Raw genomic sequence first — 15603 nt, 5'->3', positions numbered from 1 at the left:
CTAAAACATAACCCTTAGTTGTAATAACATTACCCAAATCTTTAAATGTTATTTTATATGAGGTCTCTTTCAGTTGAGGACAGCTTTATGCAACATTTTAATTAAGCTCAGTTTATAGGTGAGCCAGTAAATAGCATATCATTTATGTCACTGATGTTGTTCCTGTCATTGCTTACAAACACCCCGAGCAGTGGATGGAGAGTACCCTACTTTTTATGTAGCACAAAGCCCAACTTAATCTTCAGAGATCCTGGCTGAAACTTAACTGCCAATTTATTATGGCCTGTTTTTGAAGCTTTTTCATTTAGGGAAGTAACTATAAAAGAAAACATTAGCCCAGCCTCTGGTTTAGACATGGCATTAAGGGTCTTTTGAGATATTAGCTTCTTAAGACAGCTGGTCAGGAATGGAAGTTTCAAAGGTATTCCTCTGCTATGGAGAAGATAGAAAAGCCAAGGCTTTTTAAGCCCTTAGTTTGGTCAGGAGGTAAAGATGAATGATCTGGCACCCTGATGCACCAGTCAGGGGACTCGGGGCAGATTTTCAGAAGTTGTCTGGATTTGGAATGGGGTTTGGAAGCTGGATTTCTGCTGCACCCTAATAGAGCTTTTAAGCACTAAAAATTCAAAACCACTGATTCCAATGTAAAAAGCAGTGGGAATTACTAAATGTATCATGGCACATGACTTGGAGAAAGAAACTGGGGATGGCTATGGAGTTTTAGTGGGTGCTGCACAAAGTGTCAGAGCAGTAGGGTGGCAGCTTCAGACATGGGCTGTAGCTGGTGCTGCGTTGTGTGAATCCCCAGACACGCTGTGGCCGAGGAGATGGGCTCCTTGACCTGCTTGCTCCTAGCAGCTCTCCCCACTCAGCTTCTGTGTGGTGGGGTAAATACGGTTAAGGTCTGGTTTTGCCCTCAATATTCATGACAAAATACTTTAATGTTGCAGTGATAGTTCTCTGCAGCAAGGCCTGGAGAGCTTCAAGGAAGTTATAATATCTTAAGCATTTACGCTGTGCCTAAGGGTAATAACTTCACTGTAATTTTCTGAAGATTCATTATCCAAAATCTTAATTCATTATAATAGCCCTTATGAAACATATAGGAACCAACATTTTCGTGCGTTTTCTTATTTGCACAGTGTGAGAGATTCATTGCTCTGTTTTAATTTGTTTCATGGGGTGCGTTTGAGTACATTCCATACAGTGCTGTTATTGAATTTCTGTGACTGTCATTACAGAGCCATACAACCTTTAGGAACTCATATTCTGAGCTTCCCAGTTCTGTAATCTGCTTCACATTTAAGAATTGACATAATTAGCTTCTTCAGAGTTATAACGATAGTACCAAAAAGAGAAGACCTCAAAAGACAAAGCAAAGTTAAAGATATCTAGGGCCAAAGAGTAGTGAAGACAGAGAAATTAAGTTCTAGTGTTATTCCTGAATTATTTCTCTGTTTTCTTCAACTGTATTTACATACAAGTGCTTTGCTTTGTAAAACATTGCATCCACAATTCTGTTTTTCCACCCTTTTACAATGCAGCAAGTAGTTCAAGTATTTGGAAAGTATATGGTGATGTAATTTGAATGACTGATAAATCTACTAGATCACCAAAAGTTCCTTGGCACCAGAGCTCGTGAACCTGCTGCCCTCCTTAAACATCCTCAGGCCACTGAGGTGGTTTTGGTAGCACAAACAGGGCAAAAGAAAAGGATCTCTGGCTCTCTTGAAAATGTTTGAAAATGTTATTGATCATTATTGAAGGTGTTTTGCTGGTCTCTTCTTTCCCTTCACTGCCATGACCACTGCTGTCCCCTCTGACTGCACAGCAGTGCTGTAGGTATCAGCTGTGATGATGGTATCAGCCCCAGCTTCCTTTAGGGACCTCGAGAACTTGTGAAGCTCTTCAAACCTTGTAGCCTGATGTTACCACTTTTTTTGCTCACGTTCATAACTATTTTAAGAATGAGATGGTGATGATGGGATATTTTACTGCAAAGCTTACACTGGGGTGGTACCATGGCATGACTGTGTAGTGCTCTGTGTTGATGCAGGACTTGTGGTGGAAGGTATAAATCCTGCAGTTGTGAGGATTTGGGAATGAATGTGTCAAGGCTTTCCAGAAGTCTTGAAGGGCTTGTTTCCTACCAAAAAAGTTAATGATCCTGCTCCTTCCTTCAAGTGCCTGGAGGGAATTAAAACACAAGCCTTGGGTTTTCTCATGCTGGAAGGAGGCAGGGAAGGTCGGGAATGGAGGAGACCCAGTGGGTGTGAGGGCCCTGGGCTGCCTCTGCCTTCCGTGGTGGAACCAAGCTGAAGATGAGGTCACTCCCACATGTGATTCCACAGCCTTTCACAACCCCCTTTCAATAGTCATTTTTTTCCCTGCCTTTTGACTACGTAGCACGGTCTTTGTTGTCGAAGTGTGTTTTATTATTATACCTCCAAAATGCTTTCTCATTAATTTTTAATAGCACTTAAAAGTCTTAAGGGCGTTTCATTGTTGTGGTTGGGGGGCTCTCTGGCTCTTCTATTTTTGTGTGCTAAATGTGTGCGTTGGTTTTTGAAAATGATTTTGAAGAAGGTGTTTAAAAGATGCCCATTCTTTTAGCTTACAATTTGTCACAGTTTGGAGCTGAAGGGGTAGTAGTTTTTATTACAAGCACTGTATTCATGCTGACTTGAAATGACCCTGTCACATGTGAAAACAAATCAGATTGTTGCTGTTAATGAGCTTTTCAATTTACTATTCAGTGGATCAGATAAGTGGATTTAAGAGGTAATGATCCTGCTTAGCACTCAGGCTTGGCTGTCAGATCCTCCGAGTTGTGGGAAATCCCCAGGGACAAAAGCGTTGACACAGTTCTTGATGGGATAATGGGAATCAAAGCTAATGGATGATAAAAGGAGTAGTAGGAGTTACAAGGATAATTGTGGATTAAAGCACTGCTCTTTGTCAACACTGACTGCTGGTTTAGTATTTTATTTGTTAAACTCTGATGTGGGGAGAGCCCAGTTTGACAACAGAGCACAAAGCGGCTCCCAGCGCTGCCTCAGCCCTTTCCCCCGCTGGTGTCCCTGGCAGGAAGGCAGGAAGGCAGGAAGGCAAGGAAACATCCCAACCAAAATGTGGCTTTGCTGAAGTGTTGACATCGCTGCTGCCTCCCTCTCTCTTTTTCTCATGTCAAATACAAAAATTCTTACACTTTGCCAAAGTTGCAGCTGCTGTAGCATTTCAGCAGTGCACTCATTAGATTATATTTTTTTAAAAATTAGAAGATACTATTTTTATATTTGAATATATTCCTTTTTTCTATATTTAATTACTACATATGGTAACTTCACACAGTGTGTGAACAAAATATTTTGAAAAATTTGAAGGATCAAGTTGTATATTGCAATTTTTTCATCTTTTGATTGTCCTTTCACTGTTGATTTTATCACACTGAATTACATTCAGACATTTATAAAAGGATAAGTTGACCTCCAAGTTAAGTTATCCTTGATCTTGGTGCAGTTTTTGGTTAGAGCTGCAAGTGAATTTCTTTGTGCTTTTATTATCCTTCAATGAAACTCAAGTCTTTGGGACATGAAAATAGAATTTTTATCGTAGTGTTTCTTATTTGTATTATTCCTATGGACTTCCTCAGGGGTAGAATTCTGCTGGTTTGATTTTTAAGCAAGGTCCTGGGATTCCCTGACCAGCAGAAAGGAAGCTGGTGCCAGCAGGTGTAGATGCATTCCCAGCAGTCCAGAGGGACCGCTGGAATTTGGGGGACCAGTGGTGTCAGGGAGCAGCTGGCAGCTAGAGGGCACCCGGCTGTCACTGTGGTGCTGCTCCTGCCTCAGCCCTGCCACATCCCAGGGAAGGGTTACTGATAACCCTCCTGCTTGCCTCAGTGTCACTCCAGGTTCATGAAATAATCAGCACTGACTGGGAGGTGAACATCTAGCCCAGTCCTACACCCACTGCAGAGTCACTAGAGCTCAGGGTCAAGTGAGTTGGCAGAGAATTGCAAAGAGATGTTGCTGTATGTGTCACCCCTCTGTTTCTGAAGTTGATTTAAACCAACTCAATGTTTTTATCCCAATTGAGTGTTAGGCTACGGAAACAACCAGAAAATGTTAAGGTTACACTCTAAAGAAAAATATACTTGATGTGACCTGTGTGTTTGTTAGTGCATCGTAAGTAAGAGCAGTTTGATCTGGTAGGAGGATGGATTGGGTGCTGGGAAAACTTGGCTGGTGATCTCTGTCTTGAATCTGAAGTGCAGGGGGAAAGTGTTGTATAACAACAAGCAAGTTACGTGGCTGCCAAAGCCTGGGAGAACACGAAAATTAATATCTGGTGAGTACCAGATTTACCAGATTTTACAACTGGCAGGGTGTGAAGTTGCAAAATCAAGCTCAAGGCCAGGATTAAATCACATCCCATAGAGGACAGAGAGCAATGCAAGAATGTTTTTTTCATCACTTTGCAATTTTTTATTTTAAATAAAAACAACAACACAGGCTTTTTGAATACAGACTGTTGTTCTCTGAACAACAGAGTTTATTGTGGAAAATTTACATCTTCGTGGGGAAGAAAAATGTATGCAAGGGTGAGTACAAGGTTATCAGTGCCAGACTCACAACATACTGTTGGGGAATGTATAAGCCATCTCTCACAATTGCTTTAGCTAGGTTGGATGGGCAGGCATTTGTGCCTGGACTTTCCTCATGTAAAATCAAAATAGGGAAAGTTTTAGAATAAATGAAAAAGTTGGTACTTGTAAATGTCTATGATATGTTACTGTTGAAATGTTTATTTCCAGGTGTATGCCCGAATGTCAGAAGTCTTAGGCATAACAGATGACAACCATGTTCTGGAAACATTTATGACCAAAATGTGAGTTTGCTCTTGGGTTCTATTCTGTGTGTATTTTGGTTTAATGTTTACATAAAATCTGAGTTTTATTTTGTCGTTAGGTTTGCTCTTCGCTAGAAAATTGTCTTATGACAATTTAAAATATTGCAAGTAAGGGATAACCACTTTCAGAAGCACAAATATCTTATTTTCAGAAGGTACTGCAAGCCCCTAAATAAAAGCTTGCAGAGACATCTCCTCCACAGTGACTGCATCACCTCTGGAAATGGTTTATGGGAGAACCAAGCTGAGATTTCACAGACTCTTGCTGAGGGACAGTCTGGCAGAAGCCAGCTCCACCTTCCCACTTTTCATTCCTGGCTTTCAGATGTCAGTGGAATTGCCCGTAAAGCTTCATGGTACTTTCCAGTGAAGAACTGAACAAGTTAAATTAATCTTTTTTTGTATTGAGGAGACTCTCTTGGATTGCTGTTTGGCAAGATCTGTCAAAATTTGCTCTCTTAAAAACAGAGATTCAGAGAAGGATTTCAAGGCCTTATACTGAGGGAGACAAGAGGCATTATGATCAGTCAACTTCCCATCTCTGGCATTTGGCAGAATAAGATGGTGTGCTCTTCTGACAGATAGGTGTTACAATATTTTCCCTAAAGAATAATTGTAGAAAAATGAATCTGGAGAAGCTTCCTTTTTCTGATGCCTCTGCTGCAGCCGCTTTCTGTGGGTGCCAGCAAAGCTGCCAGCATTTTGTCTTTTATTACTTATGTCCTTCATGAGATTTTATAGTTTCTTCTGTCTCAAAAAGAGTTTCATCTAAAATCCGTTTTGCTCTTGAAGGAAAGCAAAATGGTCCCTCTGCAAAATTGTGAATATCCACTAAAAAAATATCTGAGTGTCCCCAGGAGACAATGAGTTCTGTGCATGCCTAGAGAAAGAGAAACAAGTCCCTTACTTCTTTACAGTGAGGAAGATGCTGCATCTTGTCATTTACTTCATCGCTTCTAAATCTGACTTATAAGACATTTAAGTACTTTCAGTAGACTTTGACCTACTAGAGAAACATCCCTACTGATGTTGCCATGACCTGTTCAGACAGTACTAAACTTGACTTGTCTTTTGCTACCATGACTACCAACCTTGAGAAATAGCAGCAATCAAGACAAGGTCATTTGCTAATATGACTTCACTTTTCTGTGGAAAACAAGACATAAATGCTTTGCTTCCTCCAAGAACTTGCCTTAAAATAACAATAGTACCCATCGAACCTTGGTATTTCTTTGGAATGTGCTTTGGAGACAGGTAAGTGGAGGGGGATGAATGGAAAAATATTGATGCATAATTATTGTACAGTTTCTGGAAGTAGTCATGTCATGGTATGAGACAGCCAGGCTTCATTTTGTTGTTTCAAACTACAGAGAAGCTTGAACAACAGAGGGAAAAGGGAGGAAAGAGAACAGTTGTTTGGAGACCAGATGCATCACTTTGCTTCTCTCTTGCTGCTTGTTGCTGCCTTTGAGATGAAATCTCTGTTGCCTTTCCACTTGGGGAAATAGCAGTATTTCATTTAGCAGGTTGTATCATAAGTATTATATGTGTTTAGATTGAGTAGGGCTGTATTTGCACAAGTAATGCAAATTAAGAAAAAGATACAGGGTTTTAATTTTACATGGAAGATTTTAAAAGAAAACAAGGGATGCAAAAAGCAGAAGTCAGTGCTGCTTGTTAGATGACACATTAGATTTTTATTTTTTCTTTCCTCATGGTCTGCTGTATTTTCCTAAAACCATGAATTGCTCATTGATTAGATGGAAGATCAATTTAATTTTACAGAATGGATGCTACAGCCTGAAATGGACAATCCAGTCAGGAGTTGTAAGAGTTGGCTGTGAAACTGCTGTGGAAACACATTCATGTTTGCATCAATTAAAAGAAATGAGCTTCCCCCCAGTGCTGGCCTGCCAGTTGGAAAATCTGGGTGTGAAACCAGAACATACTGATGTATCATCCAAAAGCTGGGGCCTGATGGGGCAATTCCTTCTGGCAGCAGTTCTGGTGCTCTCTTCCTGAGAATCATCTCAGCACATAGGCAACAGCAGTGGGCAGGATCCAGGGCTGTGAGACCGTTCCCTGTTTTTCTCTTGTGGGTGTAGTCAGTATTTTTAACTGCACTGTTATTTTAGAAAGCTACTTGTCTACTGTCGTGCCCTACAGATCCTTGTTTTTTTCCTTTAGGTAGGTTAAATTTGTCTTACATTATTCCTTGACATCAGGTTAAAAGGAAACACTAGGGAATTTTTATGGCACGCTTTCCTGTTAAAGTGGTGATATTCTCATATAGCAGCTGTACAACCATGTCTGAGGGTGTCGTTTCTGTTTCATTAATGTCAAGCATTATGTGAAATAGAGGAGTTATGCATGAAAGATTATTGTTGCCTGGTTAATGGCAACTAGATTTTCAAATCAGAAAATGTTGAAGCAAGTACCTTATCATAATGCTTATCATCATGCACTTGGGCCACAACAACCCCAGGCAATGCTCCAGGCTTGGGGAAGTGTGGCTGGGAAGTGTCTGGCAGGAAAGGACCTGGGGGTTCTAACTGACAAGAGGCTGAACTTGAGCCAGTGTGTGCCCAGGTGGCCAAGAAAGCCAATGGCATCCTGGATTGTATAAGAAATAGTGTGACCAGCAGAAGCAGAGAGGTGATTGCCCCCCTGTACTCAGCACTGGTGAGGCCATACCTGGAGTGTTGGGTCCAGTTTTGGGCACCTCAATTCCAGAGAGATCTTGAGGTGCTGGAGCCAGGACAGAGGAGGCAGCAAAGCTGGTGAAGGCCTGGAGAATCAATCTGATGAAGAGCACTTGAAGGAGCTGGGAATGTTTAGTTTGAGGAAGAGGAGGCTGAGGGGAGAGCTCATCAGTCTCTGCAACTGCCTGAAAGGTCATTGCAGAGAGGTTGGTGCTGGTCTATTCTCACAGGTAATTAGAGACAGAACAAGAGGGAAGGGCTTCAAGCTGCAACAGGGGAGGTTTAGACTGGACATTAGGAACATTTTTTTCATAGCAAGAGTGGTTAGAGACTGGAACAGGCTGCCCAGGGAGGTAGGGGAGTCACCATCCCTGGATGTGTGTAAAGGTTGTTTGGATGTGGTGTTGGTGGATGTGGTTTAGGGGAGAACTTTGTACATAGGGGTGATGGTTGGACTTGGTGATCCCAAGGGGCTTTTCCAACCTGGATAGTTCTATGATTCTATGATAATCTGCCATTAGCACCATGAGCAAAAGACCATGTCAGGTTATTTTCATCCAATTGGCCACTAAATAATCCAGTGAAGGATGCAAGCAGGAAGTGTGTTATCCTGTGTGTGAGGAGTAAACATAGTCAACCAAGTTTTAGTCATCAGGACATATTAATTATTTGTTTTTCTGCTGTTAGAGATATCATCTTTTTTTGTGATAACTTAATAGCTGACACAGAGTCTCTAGTTTTCTGAAGTCTCATCTGAGCTCACTGGTGTTTAGATGGATAAATGAGATTTTGCTTTGATTTCTTGAAATTTTCTTCACATTTTCTTTAGAGCTGCCTTTCTGAGATCTCTCTTTTTTTTTAGTTCATTTTCATCTCTGTAGCTTTAATGTGTTTTGAATTTATTAGTAGCAGCTTTGCAGAGGAGCTTCGGTGATCAAGCTCAGTGAGTTCCTGCATTACGTGAAAACAATTTTAAATATTTGTGTTACAGCTACTAGTAGCTGCAGTACCACTGCTCAAATTCTGGATTAAAGGCTGTATGAAATAATATTTTTCAAAGTACAGACATATTTTGAGATTTGTCAATGTAATAGGTGTCCTTTAGACCTTCTGATGGTAGTTTGATGTACTACTGTCACTTCAGGAGCCAGACCTTTTATCACCTTTTCATTGGAAGTTAATGAATGTGCCTTTTACTGAAGTCCTGTTAAACCATTTCTGAAGGGATGGGGTTTCTTGTAGTCAGAATATCCATTAATGGATTTATTTTCATCCTAGTCTTACCAGACATTTTTTTGGATAGTTCTTTTAGCATCCACTGCATTTGCTTGCCTTGGCCACCACCTTGCAAGGTGTATATGTGAGGGAGGGGAAAAGCCAACTGAAAAAATACCTAATCTCAAAAAAAGGCATCTTAAGCCTCCCTAGCTGTGCTCAGCACTGTAACAACAGCAGAGTAGGTTCAGGGAGGGCTAAGCTGGGAGCAGTTCCTTCAGTGTGAACACAGTTTGCTTTTAAAATATGTTCAGTGCTCATCTCCCAGAGATGTTTTGGTGAATTTGGGATTGGTGTAGCTTTTGATGAGGCTTTTATTTTCTGTGACTCATCTGAAATTTTATGATTAGTTCCTTTGACTTTGTTTCATTAAGTTCATATTTTAAATCAATAAGCCACTTGGGAGAGAGAGAGGCAAGAAAAATAGCACTTGGATTTAAGTGCTGTCTTGCCGTGATTTTTCCAAGAGCTGTAAATTCACCCTTCATCCCTTGGCTTCTCTTCCTTGCATAGTGGAAATCTGTTTTTTGTATGAGATTCCTCTTTAAATCTTTCCAAATTTTACTTATGTTTTGTACATCTTTCTTAAAATATTACTTTTTATGTGTCTTTCATCTTGCGTGTTATTGATGAAGCAACAACAGAAATGGGAATTACTACCATTATAATTGAAATTTTTCAGCCTTTCTTCACTCAGGAGTACTTTCTAGCTTTTATATTATTACTCCATCTTTCAGCATCCAAATACAACCACAAACTGAAAGAATAGATGTGCACAAAAGTACTCTGGGTGTTGGATGAAGAGCCTTCCTTATACAGTTTTAATTTTCTCTCCAGGCTGTTGCTGACTTCTTGTTTTTCTTGAAATGTCTTATATTTGGCTAGTGAAGGACAAAGATTTTGCTCTTTTGCAAAATAACCTTTTTTATGATGTTGATGTCAGATCTGGGTAGTCCAAATTCATTTCTGTCTCTGTGTGTGGTAGATACTTGTTAAGAATTTAGTGCAACTATAAACATCTCCAGAACTCCCCATAGTAGGGCTAAACTGTGAATTATGGACTTGCCAGGATGGCCTATTCCTTTAAGGCAAGCTGAACCTCTGTAGCTCTTCATAGAGGTTTTATAAAGTAAATAAACATTTGTTTGTAAATCTAAATTGAGGAATACTGCTTTGGTAATTGTGTTGTTATTTGCCTTCTCCTGAGCAAATAATACTGAATAGTGTTATGTCTTAAACTGCATCCTTGAGTTCATAACTTCCTGAAAAAGAGACTTAGTGTATGTGGTTTAGTACATTCCTTAGCCTGTAAATATGTAAAAGCAATGATCAATACTGATTTTAAGGCATTTAACAACTCTTCTTTGGGTTTTATATCCCCAAAATTGAAATCCTGTTGCCTCATGGTATAAATAGCTGGGACTGATGATTATACCTCCTGCATCGTGGGCTTTCATCAAAAGACCTGACAGCTTAAATCAGGACCATGATGCATACTCTACAGATAAGGAAACTGAGGCATACAAATCTGAAATCACTTATTCTTCTCACCTGGCAATTTCAGATACCCCTTAGCAATTAGGTCTCACCATCAGGAAGAGCTGCAGGGCTTCTGAGCCAGGAATTAATTCTCCTTTGAATTTCAACAGGCTGTGTTACAAAAGCCTGTGGTGGACTGTTCTTCTTTCTCCAGATGAATCCAACACCAGAAACTCTGAGGTGATTCTTCCATGCAGTTTTATCTCCCTGCCTGGAGGAAAGGGAGCTTTCTTCTGGGTCTTTGAGCAAGTGAGGGTGATGGTGGATATTCCAGAAGAGTAGGAGAAAAAAGGGAACTAAGAGGAAGCGACTTGTTAAAGGCTGATCAGCCCAACTTGGATTCTCAAAGGAGTAGTAGAGAATGTTACTAGTAGTCAGTGTACAGTGAAGTGATAGATGTATTTGGGCTACTTAGGCGAGTAGAGGGTATTGTCTTCTTGGACTTACTGACTGGAGATTACAGCAGAACCAGTATGTATGAGGCACTCAGAGTTCAGTGAGATTGTTCACACTGGCCTGTGTGACATTCCCATAAGAAAGGTAGAAGATGACAGACTACAAGATGAGTGACTCATTGTTATAACTGCTCCTTGTTTTAGAAAAAAACATTATGTTCCTCCACTTTACTGCCTCGACTTTACCCCTTTCACCTGAAGGTTAATGCCACCTCTTCACCTCCTAATATATCTAGTAGGTGAACTGCACAGATTGCATCCCATGTCACTCAGGTGTCTTTGCCCTGACCTGCACTGGAGAGGCTGGAGAAGGTCCTGGCTCTGTGCTTCATGGCTCGTGCTAAACCTGTTGGAAGGTAGTAGAGCCAAGTCTTCATCACCTGGTGTTAACTGAGAGACAGTGTGTGCTCCCCAGGCATTGGTAACAGACCCAGGGTTATCCTGTATCATCCCTGGTTCAGTAATCATTGTGCTTCCTAAATGCCTGTGGCTGAGAGGGGCTGCAGTTAGGGAAGTGCAGCATCCCCCGTGTAGCTCGACTGCACTGTTTGGTGTAAGGAAGAAGAAAAATAAGAATTAGTACAGGAACTGCAAGGTGGAGTTTCCCTGGGATTGAGTAAATTGGCAGCTCCATCATTAGTTTTCCTGTGCCCCATTTCTCCTATGGAAGTTTTCCTAGGGAATTAATAGCAGTTTGTTCTGATCTGGTGAAGGTTTGGGCAGATAAATACTACAGAAATGAAGTGGCCAGGTACTGTGTTGGAAAATGAGATGGGTACAAGTAGGGTTAAGCTTCAGATAATTTCTGTCATTATGACAGATGATGGATTTGTTTGAAATGAATGTATTTTTACAGTATCACAACAAAGTTTGCACCTCCTGGTCAGAAAAAGGACACTGGGATGGAAAATCCTGAGCCCTGTCACAGAAACACAGGCAGAGGAGGATGCACTGCCACCCTCAGCTTTTGCACTGCACCTCTCAAAAAGGGGAAAATGTCTGTTAAAATCTCACCCTTTTGTTTTGTTTCTTCTAGTGTCACAAACCTTAAATTCCAGGGAAGGTGTGAGCCTGTGATTTCAAGAACTCTTCAGTTTCTGAATGACCTTTCTGTTGGATATCCTTTTATTGTATATGGCAGAAGGTATTATCACAAATAATAAGGTAAAACATAACATGAGAGTTCCATTGTTTCATATGCCACATTTTTAAACCAATTAGGATATTACTATTAATTCATCTTGATTTATCTTTTTTTATAAATACTGTTTTGAAGGTGGGCTCATTTCCACCTCCTTTTTAGCAACAACAGAGGAATCCTGCAGTTGCTTATGGCTGTCTGTCCTGTTCCTGACCTTGGAGTCAGCACCATTGCTGAGCTCACCAATAGTGAGAACAGGGTGTGTTCTACTTTGGAGGATGCATTAAAATATGAACCAGGAGTTAGATTTTCAACGCAAGAACCTCTTTGCATGTTTCATTGTTATCTGATTCTATGTTCCTGACAGTGTCAGTGACCTCATGACTGCTGATAAAGCAGCCATGGCTGTGCACGTGCATTTTGGCCTGGGTTCAAGTATTTTTGTGTATTTCTTCCCCAGATGGTGGATGCTAACTTGCTTCCAGTTGCAGTATCTGTTGTTTGAATCTTGTTCTAATGTTCACTTACTTAGGAGTTGGATAAATATGTCAGCTCTTTGAATTTTGAGTCAGTGGAGCAAGATTTTTAAAAAAAGCAGTAGCTGGTTTTGATGTGACACAACATTGAAAAGTATATGACAGATACTAAACCACCAGGGCTCATGAAATTATTCAATATTGAAATGTTTCACTAGTCTAAAATAAAAAGAACTTTTCAGTAATTTTCTAGAGGAGATTGTTAGACAAGCAGAGGGGAAGGCACCTGGAATCTGACAATTGGTATCATTTTATTTCTCCATAGAAGTCTAATTGTGTAAGAAGAATTTTAATATATTTCCTTGGGTTGAAAGATGAGTGTGGGTTTCCACATTCCATAAGTGAATTTTGTTAAATGAAAATCACACAATGTGTACCTCTGTATGTTTATTTGAAATACCATTAAGCAGCTAACTTGACATTTTAAATATGCATGTGTTTATCTTCTCCTGGCATCAGAGAAATAGGACTGGAAAGCACTTAAAGTGAAACATTGCTAAGGAATTTGACAAAAACAAAAGGGGAGACATTTATTTTATTCTTCAGATTTATGAAGAGACTAATGAGCTCTCTCCTCTTTTATACTGTGCACTTATTGCTCAGTAGGGGGTGGGGTTCAAAACACTTTCAAAATACCCAAGACATGTTGTACCCAACCTAAAGTGCCTGCTTGTCCATTTATGCATCTGGACTTGCTGAAATAATCAGCCTCATCTTGCTGCTAAAGCCAACAAGCATTTGCCTTTCCTCTTGTCTTCCTTTTCCAAAAGCCTGTATTCACATGGTGGCTCTCAAAAGGGAGGGACAGGATAAACTGTTGGTGCAAATGACACTTCTCCAATGTCTGAATAGTTTTCAGTTTCAAATTATTCAAGTTATATTTGCAATAAATTAATTTCTGCTCATGAAATCAACATAATATCAGGACCTAGAAAGGATGAAAAAGTATACATGGAATTGCTTCAGTTCCCCTGAAGAGCAGAGTTGTGATGAAATTGGGGTTTTGTCTCTGCAGAAACTTGCTAACAAGTCAGACCCCCCTGTGTGCAGTCAGGATGTAAAGCAGCACTTCCTCCTGAATATACATCTGCAAGATCCATGTGGAATGTTGAAAGGCTGCAAAAAAGAGAGATGAACTGAAACCAGAAATACCAAAAAAAGTCTTTTTTTTTTCAATGGAAATACTTCAAATGAAAATTCTGAGGACAGCAGCTTTTCTCCTCAGATGGGTGGGGTTGTACAACCAGGGCTTTCATGCTGCTTCACTTCACCCTGATGTTGTATTAGTTAAGTTTAAAATTGTGTTCCCTGCCAAACCATAGAAGATTTCAAAAGTATTAGACACCCACTTTTGTGCTGGAATTTAATATGCAACTTTTTATTGGAAAATAATCGTCCTTGTCTGGCAAAATCCACCATGCAATATTTCTGTTAGTAGGCATAATGCAATAAAGACAGGGAGGGCTATTTATCACTACAAATTTTGAGGATTTCAGGATTCTTTTTATTATTTTAATATATTTCTTTGGTATTAAATCAGAAAAATGATAAATTACACCTGTCGAGGCTGTTTTTCCTTTTTCCCAGAAAATGATGTACAACCCAATTTCACTGGTCATTTTGGCTTTTAAAGGTATGTATTTTTTTTCCTATAAAAAACTCTACCAATAGGGTTTTTTTTTAATAATAATACTGAAGTACTTTTTATTTCAAACATATGAAGTAGTTTATAACTACTTCCTGGCATTGCAAACTTTGGCCTTTTCACATTGTATTAGGGGTTTTTTTTAAAGGCATTAAGTAGATATTGCTTTGAATGAGTGTATTGTTAAGATGCTGGATCCAGTGGATCAATTTTCAGTATTTGATAGAGATGAAATTGTGGCTAGCCTGAAAGGTTAAAATAGTCATTTATTTAATTTCAGTACTTCCCTGTGTGTCAATCAGCTTCTACAGTCCTATAAATACGGGGGTTTTCTTTTTTTATGTGTATTATTTTCTAAAGGATAATCTAGAATGAAAAGCAAACCACAATTCCAGCAACTATACTAAATAAAAGGAAAAAAAGAAAAGTAGTAAAACCCATAAGACAGTTTCACCAACAAAGGCACCAAATGACTGGAGCTGGTCTCATGGTTTGCATGACTTTCCCAGTTATTCCAGGTTTTGCATATTTCAAAATACATTAGCCCAATTTGATTTCAAAGCTCAGTTATTTGAATTATAAATCATTATGTCCCTCCTAGCTGATCAGTTGTGAGATATCTTTGAATTCATTTACATAATGGAAATGTTAGTCTTTCCTTTATGCCTCTGAAGCCTTAGTGCTGCCTCATGCACTTTCTAATAATTAACTTTTCTACTGTATAGTTTTGTAACAAAATAACTAGAGTCTTGTTCTTATTTTGTACAATAACTTGGGGTAAAATATTCATAGTCTCTCAAAAACTATTTAGCCCTGTCTTGGTTAGCCTTGCAAAATTATAAATGATTCCCCCTTGTAACAAGGGGAAAAAAAACCCCAACTATGTAGCTTTGCAGTATAAAACCAGGTAACACCTAATGTTATAGATTGACAAAGTAGCCTCCAAAAATGAGATTAGAAGATTTTTCCAATAGCACTTATAAAACCTTTTCTTACGCTTTTAACTGCTTAAAAAGAATTTAGTCCATTTAAAAGGAAAAGGGAGAATGTTTATCCTCATAAAAGTAATCAAACTCTTCCATCAGGGATGTGAAGGGATGGCAGAGCAGCAGCCAGCACTGGAAAAACCCCAGTAACACTAAGAAGTGTTCTGGGTATTTTTAAAATCTGGTGTTTGTACATGACTGTAGGCACTGCTGCACAGTCTGAGTTGTACAGCCATACTGATTATTTCTTAAGGAGCTTCATCAATGCCAGGGATCAACAGTGTTCAGTAAACTAATGAGTTCTGGTTTTACAACATTTGTTGTAGAACGTACAAGCCCATGAGCCATTTCATTCCTTTGGTGCCTTCAATGCTTGCAAATGCTTCTGGGGGTTGAATTTCCCTGTGGCATTC

At 39.6% G+C, this 15603-nt stretch overlaps 1 protein-coding gene across 1 annotated transcript in view; it reads left to right on the top strand.

Moving 5' to 3' along the window:
• RANBP17 (RAN binding protein 17) overlaps nt 1-15603 on the top strand; it is a 140951-nt gene that overhangs the window by 65740 nt on the left and 59608 nt on the right. Inside the window, exons 15-16 of the mRNA XM_010005557.1 lie at nt 4817-4890; nt 11919-11999. Coding sequence (XP_010003859.1) covers nt 4817-4890; nt 11919-11999 — 155 coding nt within the window. The remainder of the gene's footprint in view (nt 1-4816; nt 4891-11918; nt 12000-15603) is intronic.

Source organism: Chaetura pelagica, unplaced genomic scaffold (assembly GCF_000747805.2).
Source record: "Chaetura pelagica isolate M959 unplaced genomic scaffold, ChaPel_1.0 scaffold581, whole genome shotgun sequence".
Classification (NCBI taxonomy): domain Eukaryota; kingdom Metazoa; phylum Chordata; class Aves; order Apodiformes; family Apodidae; genus Chaetura; species Chaetura pelagica.
The sequence above is the reverse complement of the archived record's forward strand: the minus strand, read 5'-3'. Positions and strand labels throughout refer to the sequence as shown.